Source organism: Petaurus breviceps, unplaced genomic scaffold, assembly GCF_028583685.1.
Source record: "Petaurus breviceps papuanus isolate PSGF00001 unplaced genomic scaffold, PetGlider_PUasm1.0 90743, whole genome shotgun sequence".
NCBI classification, from domain to species: Eukaryota; Metazoa; Chordata; class Mammalia; order Diprotodontia; family Petauridae; genus Petaurus; species Petaurus breviceps.
In genome coordinates this window covers 13,601,325-13,613,811 of record NW_027187332.1, presented here as the reverse complement: position 1 = coordinate 13,613,811, position 12,487 = coordinate 13,601,325, and the positions used below count along the sequence as shown (strand labels likewise).

At 39.8% G+C, this 12,487-nt stretch overlaps 1 protein-coding gene across 1 annotated transcript; it reads right to left on the bottom strand.

Annotated features, from left to right (window-relative positions):
• Window positions 1-302: 302 nt before the first annotated feature.
• LOC138145658 (large ribosomal subunit protein uL23-like) lies at window positions 303-851 on the bottom strand. The gene has a single exon (XM_069067321.1). It carries the CDS (start codon window positions 774-776, stop codon window positions 309-311), a length of 468 nt encoding a protein of 155 aa, XP_068923422.1. The 5' UTR covers window positions 777-851; the 3' UTR covers window positions 303-308.
• Window positions 852-12,487: the final 11,636 nt, after the last annotated feature.

The window sequence follows — 12,487 nt, the reverse complement described above, 5'->3', positions numbered from 1 at the left end:
GTCAATCATGAAGGTATTGACTTCTTTAAAATTAATCATGAAAGTAACTTCACATGGAAAAGGATGATGTTATTATAACTAAATCAAGCTCAACTCAATAAGAAATGAAATCATATTTGATATTTAAGGCCAGGAGTGCTTTACTTTGGTGCTTTGAAGGACTCTAATTTTTTCTGTGTGGGTTCTTCTTCCCCTGCATGCACTGTCTCTTCTTGGGGGGTTCTTGTTTCTGTCTTTCTGGAAGTCTTTTTTTTTTTCTGGAAAACTTTTTATTGTAGGTGGAATGGGACACAGCTGGACACAGTAAGTTAGATGATTCCAATTTTGTTGGCAACATCTAAAGCATCATAGTCTGGAGTAAGACGGACATAGGCCTTCTTCTCTCCATCGGGCCGGATCAGTGTGTTGACCTTGGCCACGTCGATGTCATACAGCTTCTTTACGGCCTGCTTGATCTCATGCTTGTTGGCTTTGACGTCCACAATGAAGACCAGGGTGTTGTTGTCCTCAATCTTCTTCATAGCAGACTCGGTGGTCAAGGGAAACTTAATGATGGCATAGTGATCAAACTTGTTTCTTCGAGGGGCACTTTTCCGAGGGTATTTGGGCTGCCTTTGCAGTCTCAGTGTCTTGGGCCGCCAGAAGGTAGGGGATGTTTGGATCTTCTTTTTGTGGCCATGGACACCCTTCAGCACCTCCTTCTTGGCCTTCAAAGCCTTGGACTTGGCTTCTGTCTTGGGGAGGACAACGGCTTCCTTCTTTGCTTTCAGGGCCATCTTGGGGGAAAGCCTGGAAGTCTTTTTTATAAAGGATCCACTCACCTGACTGAGGGTCTTCTTTTAATATTTGTGATTATAGGATCCTGGGTATCGATTTGGAAAGAACCTTAGGGATCCTTCCCTTTCATCACACAGATGAAGAAAATGAGACTCAGAGAGGTTGTGACTTGACCAAGGTCATATAGGTAGCAAGTGGACGAGTCAGGATTATAAGCAATAGAAAGGATGCATGGTGGCCTTAAACAACCTGTAACATACTGCCAATAATTGTGCTTGAGAAATGGTATGGAACATTTTTGAGAACAGGTATAATAGAAAATGGAAGTAGATAGACTATCTTATTCTATCTCCCCCAGTCCCCTTCCCTACCCCTTCTCAACCCAGTTTGCTGCCCATTAATTTGCATGGGTGATATGCAATTTTTCATCTTCTTTGTTTTACCAGTGTGAATGATTAGATCAGTCTGTGATTTTATTTTATTTTATTTTTTGCTTTTTGGAGGGCAATTGGGGTTAAATGACTTGCCCAAGGTCACAGGCTAACACAGGCTGTGTTAAGTGACTGAGGCCACATTTGAACTCAGGTCTTCCTGATTCCAGGGCCAGTGCTCTACTCACTGTGCCACCTAGCCTCCCAGTTGCTGTGATTTTCAATGAGGAGACTTTGAGATGTTTCCAGTACTCAATGCAGTTAATGGAAGAGAAATATTTATCAACAGGAAATTCTTCTTTTGTTTGAACTCACATCTTCCATAACAGTGATGAATAAGTGAACATATATCTCCTTATTTTATGTCTCACTTGATGTTCATACTAAAAAAATCCCATTAAACTTAGGAATTTAGTAGAAATTGGTTGGTTGTTTTTTTTTTAGTTCAGTTGCTGATAATCTCAATAATTAATTGCTGATAATTTCATTAAGCATCTATCACCAACACTCTTAGGCTGTGCTTATAAGGGGTGAATCAATGAATTGAGACATCTCAGGATCCACAGCCCAAGAATCTTGTGAATAGCAATGCTTCTAGCCCAGTAGTCCTCATCCTGAGACACAATCCACATTAAAACGTAGCCTGAGAACTGCTTCTGCCTCCAGCCACAGACATTGAAGACCCAGAAAAGAAAGTTCTTGCCACCAAAATCCTTGGCACTGTTAAATGGTTCAACATTAGAAATGGAGATTATTTTATCAGTGGAAATTATATTAGAGAAGAAACATTCCCAGGAATGTGCTGAAACCAGCTCTAGCCAACTTGCCAGAGAGCTTATTGCTAAATTTTTAGTATGAACATTTACACTTCAGAAATCAGCAATGGCTACAAATCAGGACTCAATTTATAGATAAGAAAATATTAATAATGCAGATTAAGTTAAAAGTTTTTGTGCTTACTTTTTTTTTTTAGAATATGGTTAAACATTTACTAGCACACTCTATGAACATAACTTGATCTCATCAGGAATACAGTAGAAGGTTCTGGGAAGTTATTACCAGACTTCATGCTAATAATAATAACAATAACAACAGTAACAATAAGTAGTAACATATAATCATAAAAACTGGCATTTATACCGCTTTTTAACATCTGCAAAGTGCTTCATATCCAGTATCCCATCTGAACCTCATAACACCTCTGGTCATTACCACCTGCTTTGCTGCGGCTCCCTAAAGACCATGGGACCCTTCTATCTGACATGCAGATAAAATCTTCTATATATTTCGTCTCTCCCATTAAAAGCTGAGCTCCCAGAGATCAGCGATTATCTTGCTTTTCTATTTGTTGTAACCTCCCTGGGCTTAGCACAACCCTTTATACATAGTAAGTGCTTAATTAATGCCTTTTTCATTCATTTGGGAATCAACTCAAACTAGAAGTTTTAATTCATGCTGTTTATTAATTCAACAAATATTTATTAAGTACTTACTATATATAAGGCACCATTCTGGGTGCTGGAGATACAAAAATAGTTCCTGCCCTCCAGGAGTTTACATTCTATTGAAATATACAACAATGAAAATGTCCAGCACACACATAGTTAGAATTGGTTGACTAATTTAAACCAGAACCAAGAGTGCAGATTATATCTTGTCACACCATGTGGACAAAGCCTTATCCTCATTTGCTTACAAGATGTGTAGCCTTCTGTGACCATTAAACATCTTCTATACTTTTTAAAGGCAATGAGCTGCCACTATGGGTTCCTGGGCCTTCCTGAGCTCCCATCCCCCTGCCATGCTTATATTATGGTTTAAAAAGACATAATTCTCTCCAAATGGATAAATTATCCTTCATTTCTAAAACCAGAGCAAGCGATCATAATTTAATAAATACTTTATCTGCTAACATTGAATAATAATAAAAAAAAAACAACCAAGCCTTTCTAAGATTCAGTTGGGATATTGCTGATAAACAGTTGGTGGAGGGGGAAAGGATGGGGTTTCTATCATTAGTATGTTCCCCTCCCTCTGTTTATGTACCTAAATTGATTTCCAATATTTGAAATTTAAACAATAAAAGAAACCTTAGTTTTCAACTCTACAGATAAGAGAGACAATATATGCTACCTCCCCATTGATTCACTCTTCTATTTTCATAGATTCACTCTCTTGAAAGAATCATTAAACACAAGAGAGAATGATTTGTTCCCATTGATTAGATGACATGCAGCTCTGACAGTCATAGTTTTTATATTAAAGTTATTAATTATGTCATTATTATAATTTTCAGACTCAAGGATAAATCATTCAGGCTCTGACTGTATGTTGCATAAATAAATGCCTCTTTTACCAGAAGTAGATCCAGGATCAGCAATAACAAATTCAAAGGACAGGAGCTTAGTTTATAAATCACCCCAAGCAAAAGAAAACTTCCGCTGACTAGATATTTGATTATCTCTAAAAATGTGGATTCCTCAGAATTGCCATTATTTCTATACTGCACCAACCCAGAGGATCATTGCTAACTGCCAGCACAGAGGAAAGATGCCTGGCCATTGTTCATTTAAATTCTATTCTCATTCTCCCAAGAATTTCACTGCTTAAGGTTAATAAATTACAGCCGAGTAAAGCCAGGCTTAATTTGGGTCTCCCCAAAGGCTTTGCTGAACTACTTTTTCCATATTGACTGAGGGTTCTGTGTGCTTGTCTAATTCTTAGTAACTTTTTTCCTCTGGTAGTGATTGCCAAGAAATTAATTATGACAAGCAGGGAAGTGACTGTATGTCTTTAGCCTAGTTGCTGCTGACTACACAATCCCAGCTTCCAAGTGGAGCCTTGTGTATTCAAACCAACAGATCATTTGCCCAAGAACTCACTTCCCACGAAAGCCAATGTTTCAACAGGTCTAGAGGTCTCCAGTCCCTTGTTCTTTCCCTTAGCAGATTTTAGGGAGTTTCACAATAACTACAGCTGTTACCTTGGGAGCCTAGGCCAGATTATGCCTGACATTTGACAGATGCCAGTAAAAGGCTCAGCTTCCTTTTCAGGGTGGGGAGAGTGGAGGGCTAGAGCATTTGTGAAGTGAGTGACTGATGTTTAAATGTCAAAGTGGTCCCGCTGAATCAATAAGCACAGCCTATTTGTACAATAACAAAGTCTAGGTGTGAAAGGTTCACTCCAGCTACCCTACAGTGCAAATGCAGGGTTTTTTTTTCTTCTTCCCTATTTTCAATAATGGGAAACTGTTAAGATATTACTGTTTGCATGTCTTTGCAAAGTGTTGAATGACTAAATGTTGAAAATTAATTTTGCTGGTTGGATATAAAATTTCCTAGTTTAGATATTCTTTCCAACCAAAAAATAATAAATAGGGACTTTAAGCTTAAGTGTAGAGTTAAAGCTGCACGGTCCCTTTAATCAGGCTCTGTGTGCTTTATAGACAACCTATGGCTTTGACATTCCAGTACATATACTATATATTATTTATTTGGGGCAAAAACAGAAAGAACAAATGTGCATTGCCCTGTATAGAAAAATGTGCAATTTATAAGACAGGAAAAAAAAAATTGGCTGGGTTCCTCATTAGGCCAAACTAATAGTAAAAATAAACTAGCCTTTTTATATATTACATAAGCTAGCCTATTATATATTTCTACTCCTCTCAGAGGAGTGGTGAGAACTCATTCTCTTTCTTTTATTTTTTTTCTTACATTTAGAATAATTTTGGTGTTCACCTATGTAAAACACACACACACACACACACAGAGTCTTAGTCTTGGCAAATACCCAGGAAGGAGGAAGTGTCCATCGATGATGTATCTGCTATTTTAAACTCTCAATTGCCCTTAAAGCATTAGTAGTGTTCCCCTAGCACTTGGTTAACTCTGTGAAGGCTAAGGTTCTACTTATGAATATGAGGCAGCTAGATGGTTTGGTGGGTAGCACTGGGCCTGGAGTCAGGAAGACCTGAGTTCAAATCCAGCCTCAGACACTCACTAGCTGTGTGACACCAGGCACAGATAGACACTCTCTCTTAATCCAGTGAAGAAGGAAATGGCAAACTATTCCAGTATTTTTGCCAAGAAACACCTATGAGGAGTCAGACATGACTCAACAACAGCAGTTTATAAATAGGGCTCCATTTGGTGGGATTATTTCCCTAAGTGGACACAGAATGAGAGTTGCAAGTAGTCCAACCAGGGATAATAGCAGGGACAATAACAATTATTATGACAATAGTTAACATTTATATTCCATTTAATATGTGCTGGGCACCATGCTAAGTGCTTTACAATTATTATTACATTAATCCATTTTAACATATAACATTTCTGACTCATGATCATCTAGTCTCTGCTACAACAGTTTCAGTGTTGGGAAACTCACCACTTTCCAAGGCAGCCCACTCCATTTTTGGACAGCTCTAATGGAGGGAGATCACATCACAGGTCATAGCTTTAGAGGTAGAAGGGGCCTTAAGTGTTACAGAGATCGCATTCTTATATTGTGCTTGCCTCAGTATCTGCCTCTTTATAGCTTCTACCCATTGGTCCCAGTTTTACTCTGGGGCTAAGCAGAAGAATTTGAATCCCTCTATTAGAATTCCCTTTTCACCTGGCAATGCTTCAGATATTTTAAGACAGCCATCATGGGTCAATCTAGTGGGCAGAAGACTGGGGGAGGAGAAGGGTGAGGATGGGATTGTGCCTTAAGAGTCTTCTGAGCCTTGTTTCTGCATAGACTGGGAGAGCAGAGAGGAATAAGTATAAATCTGAGGCAGAGAGGGCTCCATCCTGGGAGGCTGTAACCAGGTGTGATAGTAATGGCAATTAAAGATTCCCCTGTATTGGCTTGGTTTTCAAACTGATTGTGTTAAAACCCAGAGCTTGTTAATCCCACCTGTGGGATGGACTTTTTGATGTGAAAAGAAAGTCCTGAACTGGGAGGAGCTGGTGACGTAGATTTAGAGAGATAGAGAGGCGGAAGATCTTTTTGGAAGCAGCACCTCGTGGAGAGAGAGAGAGACTAAGAGAATTGCTGGTGGCCGCTTTGAATTGCCCTGGACTTTTGAGACCTGCCCCCTGAGCTGCCAAGGACTGAGGAGACATGGCTGTTTTGCTGGTACTTTGTCTGTCTGTTTTGATGTTATTTTGCCAGATTTGTCCACTGGTGAAAGACTGTCCTGTTGAAGAAGTCCTGGAACCTGGCATTTGGTTAAGAAGCCCTGAGACTGTCCTGCAGACAGAGAGTGAATACTGTCCACTGGTGAGGGACAGTGCTGTTGTTGCAGGGGTCTGGAGACTGTCCTGCAGACAGAATGAATACTGTCCACTGATGAAGGACAGTGCTGTTGTTGCAGGGGTCTGGAGACTGTCCTTCAGACAGAGTGAATACTGTCCACTGGTGAAGGACAGTGCTGTTGTTGCAGGGGTCTGGGAGCCTTTCTGTTGGTTCAGAAGCCCTGAAGAAGGATTTTCTTGTTGTATGTTTACAGAAATCCTGGGAGAGGGCTTTGCTAATGTGTTCAGGGGTTCTAGGACTGTTCTACAGACAGAGGATAAATTCATGAAGGGATTGGCAATGTATCTTATGGCCTTGCTAAGCCTTGTCTCCCCAGGAACTAAGATTGCTGAGAACTTGCCTCGTGTCAAGATGGGTATTAAGTGCTGTGTTTAAACTTGATGTAACTCTGGGGTAGATTCAATTGTGATCCAGGGGTGGGGAACTTTTGACCTTATGTTTGGAAACTAATCTCCATTTGAGAAGAGGGGCTTTGTGGTGGACTTAATTAAGGTATAGCCTAGGGGTGGAGAAGTATTTAGAACAGAGACTTTGTAATTGATTGAATGATTGGAAGGTCCTGGGGTGGGGTAGTACTTGGAGATTATTTAATCACACTTAGTAAATGCTGTATTTTGAATGATGTCATGTTTTGATCTTCTCTGTTCTGGGTTTGTTACTGAATAAAATGGAGAGCACCTATGCTGGTATTCTGAACCTTGGGAAGTTGCCTTTCTTTTGGCATTATATTACACCAGGGAATGTAAAAAGAGAAAGGAAAGCAGATTAAATGGCAGCTGAGGCTTCTCTGGAGAACACTGGCCCATGTAATTCTTCGGTGTAAGGGCAGAAGAAATACAAACCTTGTAAGTTTGATGGGGCAGCCCAGTGGCTGCAGTTGGGCTCTCAGGTATGTTCCCTTTGTATATCTTTTTATGCTCTGATGATTGGCCTTTCCTCCCCCCTCTTAACAGTTAAAGGAGTTAGGTGTGTGTGCGTGAGTGTGTGTGTGTGTGTGTGTGTGTGTGTGTGTGTGTGGTAGGGATGCATTGTTATGCCCATCATTACCTAAGAGCTAGGAACATTGGCAGGATCGTAGATTAAGAACTGAAAGTCATCTTAAACTCCATCTTGTCCAACTCCTTTATTTTATAGATGAGGAAATTGAGATGAAGAGAGCTTTAAGTGACTTACCCAAGGTTACCCAAATAGTGAATGACTGTAAAGAAAATCCAGGATCAGGGGAAGATGTGTCTCATCTGAACATATTCTCTGAACCCCATTCCTAAAAGTATCTTATCCGTGTATTACAGTTGGTTAGCTGCTCATTATGGTCCAATGGTCCTATGGCCCTATCGCCTCCAGGATGTAAGAGCAATGAAAGTAGGAGAAAGTAATTTTGATTTTGAGAACAGAACTTGTGGTGGCAGAGCTTCTTCTGAGAGCCAGCCAAACTCCTGCTGAGAGCTTCTGAGAACCAGCTGGAGCTGCTGAAGACTTCTGAGGGCCAGTTGGAAGTGCCAGAGGAAGCATGAGGGTGGTGTCGGTACTTTCTGTCTATTTTGGGTCTATGTTGGTTTCACAGGCAGAAAGTGAATGGAGATGATAGTGCCGACCATGTGTGTGAATAATGCTGTAATTCTGCTAAGCTTGATGTGTGTAGATATTGTTGTGTCTCTGTTAAGTTTTCTCTTCCCAGTAACAGAGACTGTAAGAGATTTGAGGTGGACTGGACACTGTGAGCTTCAGTATGGAGCAGGAACTGCATGGAGAGCTGGACAAGGAACTGGGAGCTGTCTGCTTTTGAACCCAGGTGACAGTTTGGTGGATTTGGGTAGGAGCTGGGACCATGGAAGAGGAACCATGGCAGCTGAAAGTCTGCCTCAAGTCAAGATGAAACTGAATAGTGACTGATGAAATTGTAACTTACTTGTGATCTAGGGGTAGATGGCCTTTTGTACTTTCCACTACCCCTTAAGAGGGTAGTGATTGATGAAATTGTAACTTAATTGCACTCCATGGGTGGAGGACTTTGACTTTTGTACTTTGTGATTGAATTAAGGACTTTGTGATTGACTAAATGAATGTACTTTGCTTAAAACTATGTGGCCACTTTAGTGATAATTTATTATGTCATTGTGAATGTTGTACTTTGCTTATTGTGAATGTTTTGCTCTGATTTGTTACTGAATAAATAGTTTGCTATACCATGTAATCAGAACCTTGAAAGTTGTTCACAGCAGCAGCCCTCTGGAAAGCTGCTCATGTATGGCTTTACACAGGATCAAATAAAAAAATCATCTGTCTGGCATTCAGAGTCTTTCACAATCTAGTCCTTTTCTACCCTTAGAATCTTTCAGCACCTACCACATACTCTACCATATACTCTGCAATCCATCTCCCTACTCTGGGCACTTTCTCTGGCTGTCCTCCATCCCTGGAATGCTCTCCCTCCTCATCTCCACTGATAGACTTCTCTGGCTGCCTTCACATCTCAGATAAAACCCCATCTTCTCCAGGAACCTTTTCCTGATCCCTCTTAATTCTAGCGCCTACTTTCTGTTAGTTATTTCTAACGTATATAACCTGTTTGGACATCATTGTTTGCATGTTGTCTCCCCCATTAGACTGAGGTCTCTGAGAATAGGGACTATATTTTACCTTCTTTATATCTCCAGTACTTAACGCTGTGCCTGGGGCAGATGTTGGGCACTTACTAAATGCTTGTTGATTGACTGGTTGTGTTGAAGTGTTTGTTTCCTCTGCTCAACAGCCCCCTGCCATAACCATCCCTTATAACCAAGTGAGAAATCAGAAGATTCCCTCTAGTTTTTGTCTCCGTGTGTCCTGCAGTGGACTGTGTCTAGAATATGCAGAGTCGACCTTCAGAATGTTCTGGCCTTTGAGTGAGCTGAATCACTAAAGATATCTCAGAGGGAGCCAGAAGTACTGGAGATGATTAGTAGATTTAATTATTCTGTTGAGTACCTTTTTGTTTTCCTTCTGACCTTTGATTTTATCAGGGTAGGGAACTAAGGAAACTTTTTTCCCACTTGCAGACCAGCCATTTATAGTCTTAGTAAGTTACGTGTAGGCACTGAATTTCTCATTTGCTCATGGTTACAAAGCTAGTATGGATCACCTGTAAAACTTGAACCAACACCCACCTGACTCTAAGGCTGTCCCACTATCCTCTATAACTCTCGCCTCTACAAAACTATGGCTGTTAGTTATAGGATATTATTTTGAAATTATTATAATAGATAGTTTTGAAAAATATTCAAGGTGATGAATAGAGCACCAGCCCTGGAGTCAGGAGCACCTGAATTCAAATCCAACCTGAGATACTTGACATGCTTACTAGTATGTGTGACCTTGGGCAAATCACTTAACCTCAATTGCCTTGCCTTCCCCCTTCCAAAAAAAAATATTCAAGGTGCCTCAGATCTTGTAGGACACTGTGCTTCTTTACCAGTCTTATATCTGATTACACAAATAGTGTATGTAGCTATTAGACTAAGTTGCATGAGTACAAGGGCTGAATGTTATCTTGACTTTGCATATCCTCCAGGACGCAGTTGGCACTTAATAAATGTTTGTGGTTTCTATTGCTGTCTTTTCCTTTACAAGATTGTGAATTCCATGGGGTGAGGGTGGAGAAGCAAATCTGAGTTTTATTTACCTTTTATTTCTTCTAGAACTCAGCCATTATTCAACTTGGTGGTAGATTTAATAAATATAGTGAGAGGTGGACAGGATTTGGTCAGAATAGCCCTGATCAATTTCCCCTCAATCCTAGCACAGTTGATGAAATCATAGAAAGGGCAGGTAACAAAGACAAGCAGGTTGGTTCATATGTTAAAGGAAATGCAAATAAGTCTAACCCTGCCAACCCTTCCTTTACAGTATTATAGTTATTATACATAGTTCTTTCTTCCTCTACTTACTTCACTCTGTATCAGTTCAAACAAATCTTCCTCAGTTTCCCTGAATCTTTCCCTCTTGTCATTTCTTACAGTACAATACTATTCCATTGTCTTCATTTACCAGAATTTCCTCTTGTCATTTCTTACAGTGCAATACTATTCCATTTTCTTCATTTACCAGAATTTTTTCAGTCACTCTCCAACTGATGTGATGGGGTACAGGCTCTGGAAACTTCCTTGAACTCTTCTTAAATCTTCCCACTTGATGAGGCATTTGCCTAAGTCCATAAGCGGTTCATTATCACTAGGCCCAAATCTCTGTTACTCTTAACCTAGCCTAGCCCTCCATTGACCAGCTACTTCCCACCCTTGATCCTATAAAAATATCTATACCCAAATCTGTTACCTTTAAGTTAGTCTAGCCCTCCATTGTCTGTCATTTCCTGGTAACTTTCAGCTATTTCCCACCCTTAATCCCATCCCTGGAGTCTACCTCAGTTCCTTCAAGATCCTCCTTAGACTCCTCCTCAAGACCCTCCCCAAACCCATTCTCTAGACCCCCTCCTAGATCCTTCCCACAGTCTTTCTGTATATAAGATCTATCTTGCCTCCATGAAGGTGCTGAGATTCAATCTAGTGCAGACTCATTCTGTGTCAGATTGCTCTGGCTCTTGCTTGTCAATACAAGTGTCACAAATACTTAGGCTCCTTAAGAGTCTACCCATTATGGCAAATCTTTAATAAACTTTGTTTTACTTTGGCTGAGAGAAGGCTTGAGTCGAATTCATTTGGCCAGACTCAGTGTGTCAGTATTTTGGGATCTTGAGCCTCTCTAAGCCCCTAAACCTCAACAGATGGATATCCATTTTATTTCCAATTTATCTGACATAACAAAAAAGCTTACTATAAATATTTTCATGCTTATTGTTCCTTTCTTTTCTTCCATCTCTTTAGGGGTATATTCCTAGTAATGCTAACTCTTCCCTTAGTTAGAAAATATTTATTGAGTTGAATTATGTAAGTACATTATTTAACTATTTAAATAGTTCTCATTTGACATTTGCTTGGTTGTCATATGGCTTCTTCAGATTGTTGGGACCCAAAAGAAACAAGTATTATAGAATCACAAAATTTCAGAGCTGAATAGAATTTCAGATATTGACTAGTCCAACTCACATTGGAACAGGAATCCTCTCAACAACATTGTCAACAAGTAGCAGACATCAAGCCCTCTCCTGAAAACTTGTAGTGCAAAGGAACTTACTACCTCCAAAGGTAATAATGAATCAACTAGATTTCAGCAGACCTAGGATAAACCTAGTGAATTTTGTACCTACAAGTAGTTGAGGAGAATGGGCTCATGGAAGTTTTGGAGTATTGGAGTTGTAGGAGGGAGATGTACTAAAAGTATAACCATAATGGGGGTGGATAGGTAGAACAATTAGGAGAGGTAAATGCAACTAGCTTAGAAATTTTCTTGCAAAGTAGAATTCTAAAAAAAAAAAATAGAAACACTGATTTAGCATGTAAACAAGATAAACTAAGCAAGCATAAGGGAAATAAGAAAGAGAATAAAAGGGATAAAATTTATACAAGAAGGCATTAGAGGTTGGAGAGAGAAAGAATGAAGTAGTAAAGAAGATAGAATGAGAGGGCATGGAGTAAAGTGAGTACAAAATTTGCCAGTGATGGGCATTGTGCAACAGGGAGAAGAAACTCAGCTCCAGGACAGTCCCTCCTAACAGAGAACATATCTGGTCCTCTTAAATATACAAGATTGCCCTCAAGTTGAGATCAACAAAGCATATGAAAACCAGTGAGGCAAAAATAGCTTCAGGTTTTTGTTTTTTTCTGACACTTGAACTTAACTTGATTCAGTCCGCATCACAAATGCTAAAATGAAATGGTCAATCCATTTTGAAATATCAAGTGAGGAAAAATTGAGCTGTATTCCAAATTCAGTCCAAAATGGTACTAGATTTCCACCCCATCCCCACATTTTCACATTCAATTCTGACATTTCACATTTAACTAAGTGAAACCAATAGACAACAGTGACCCAATCTT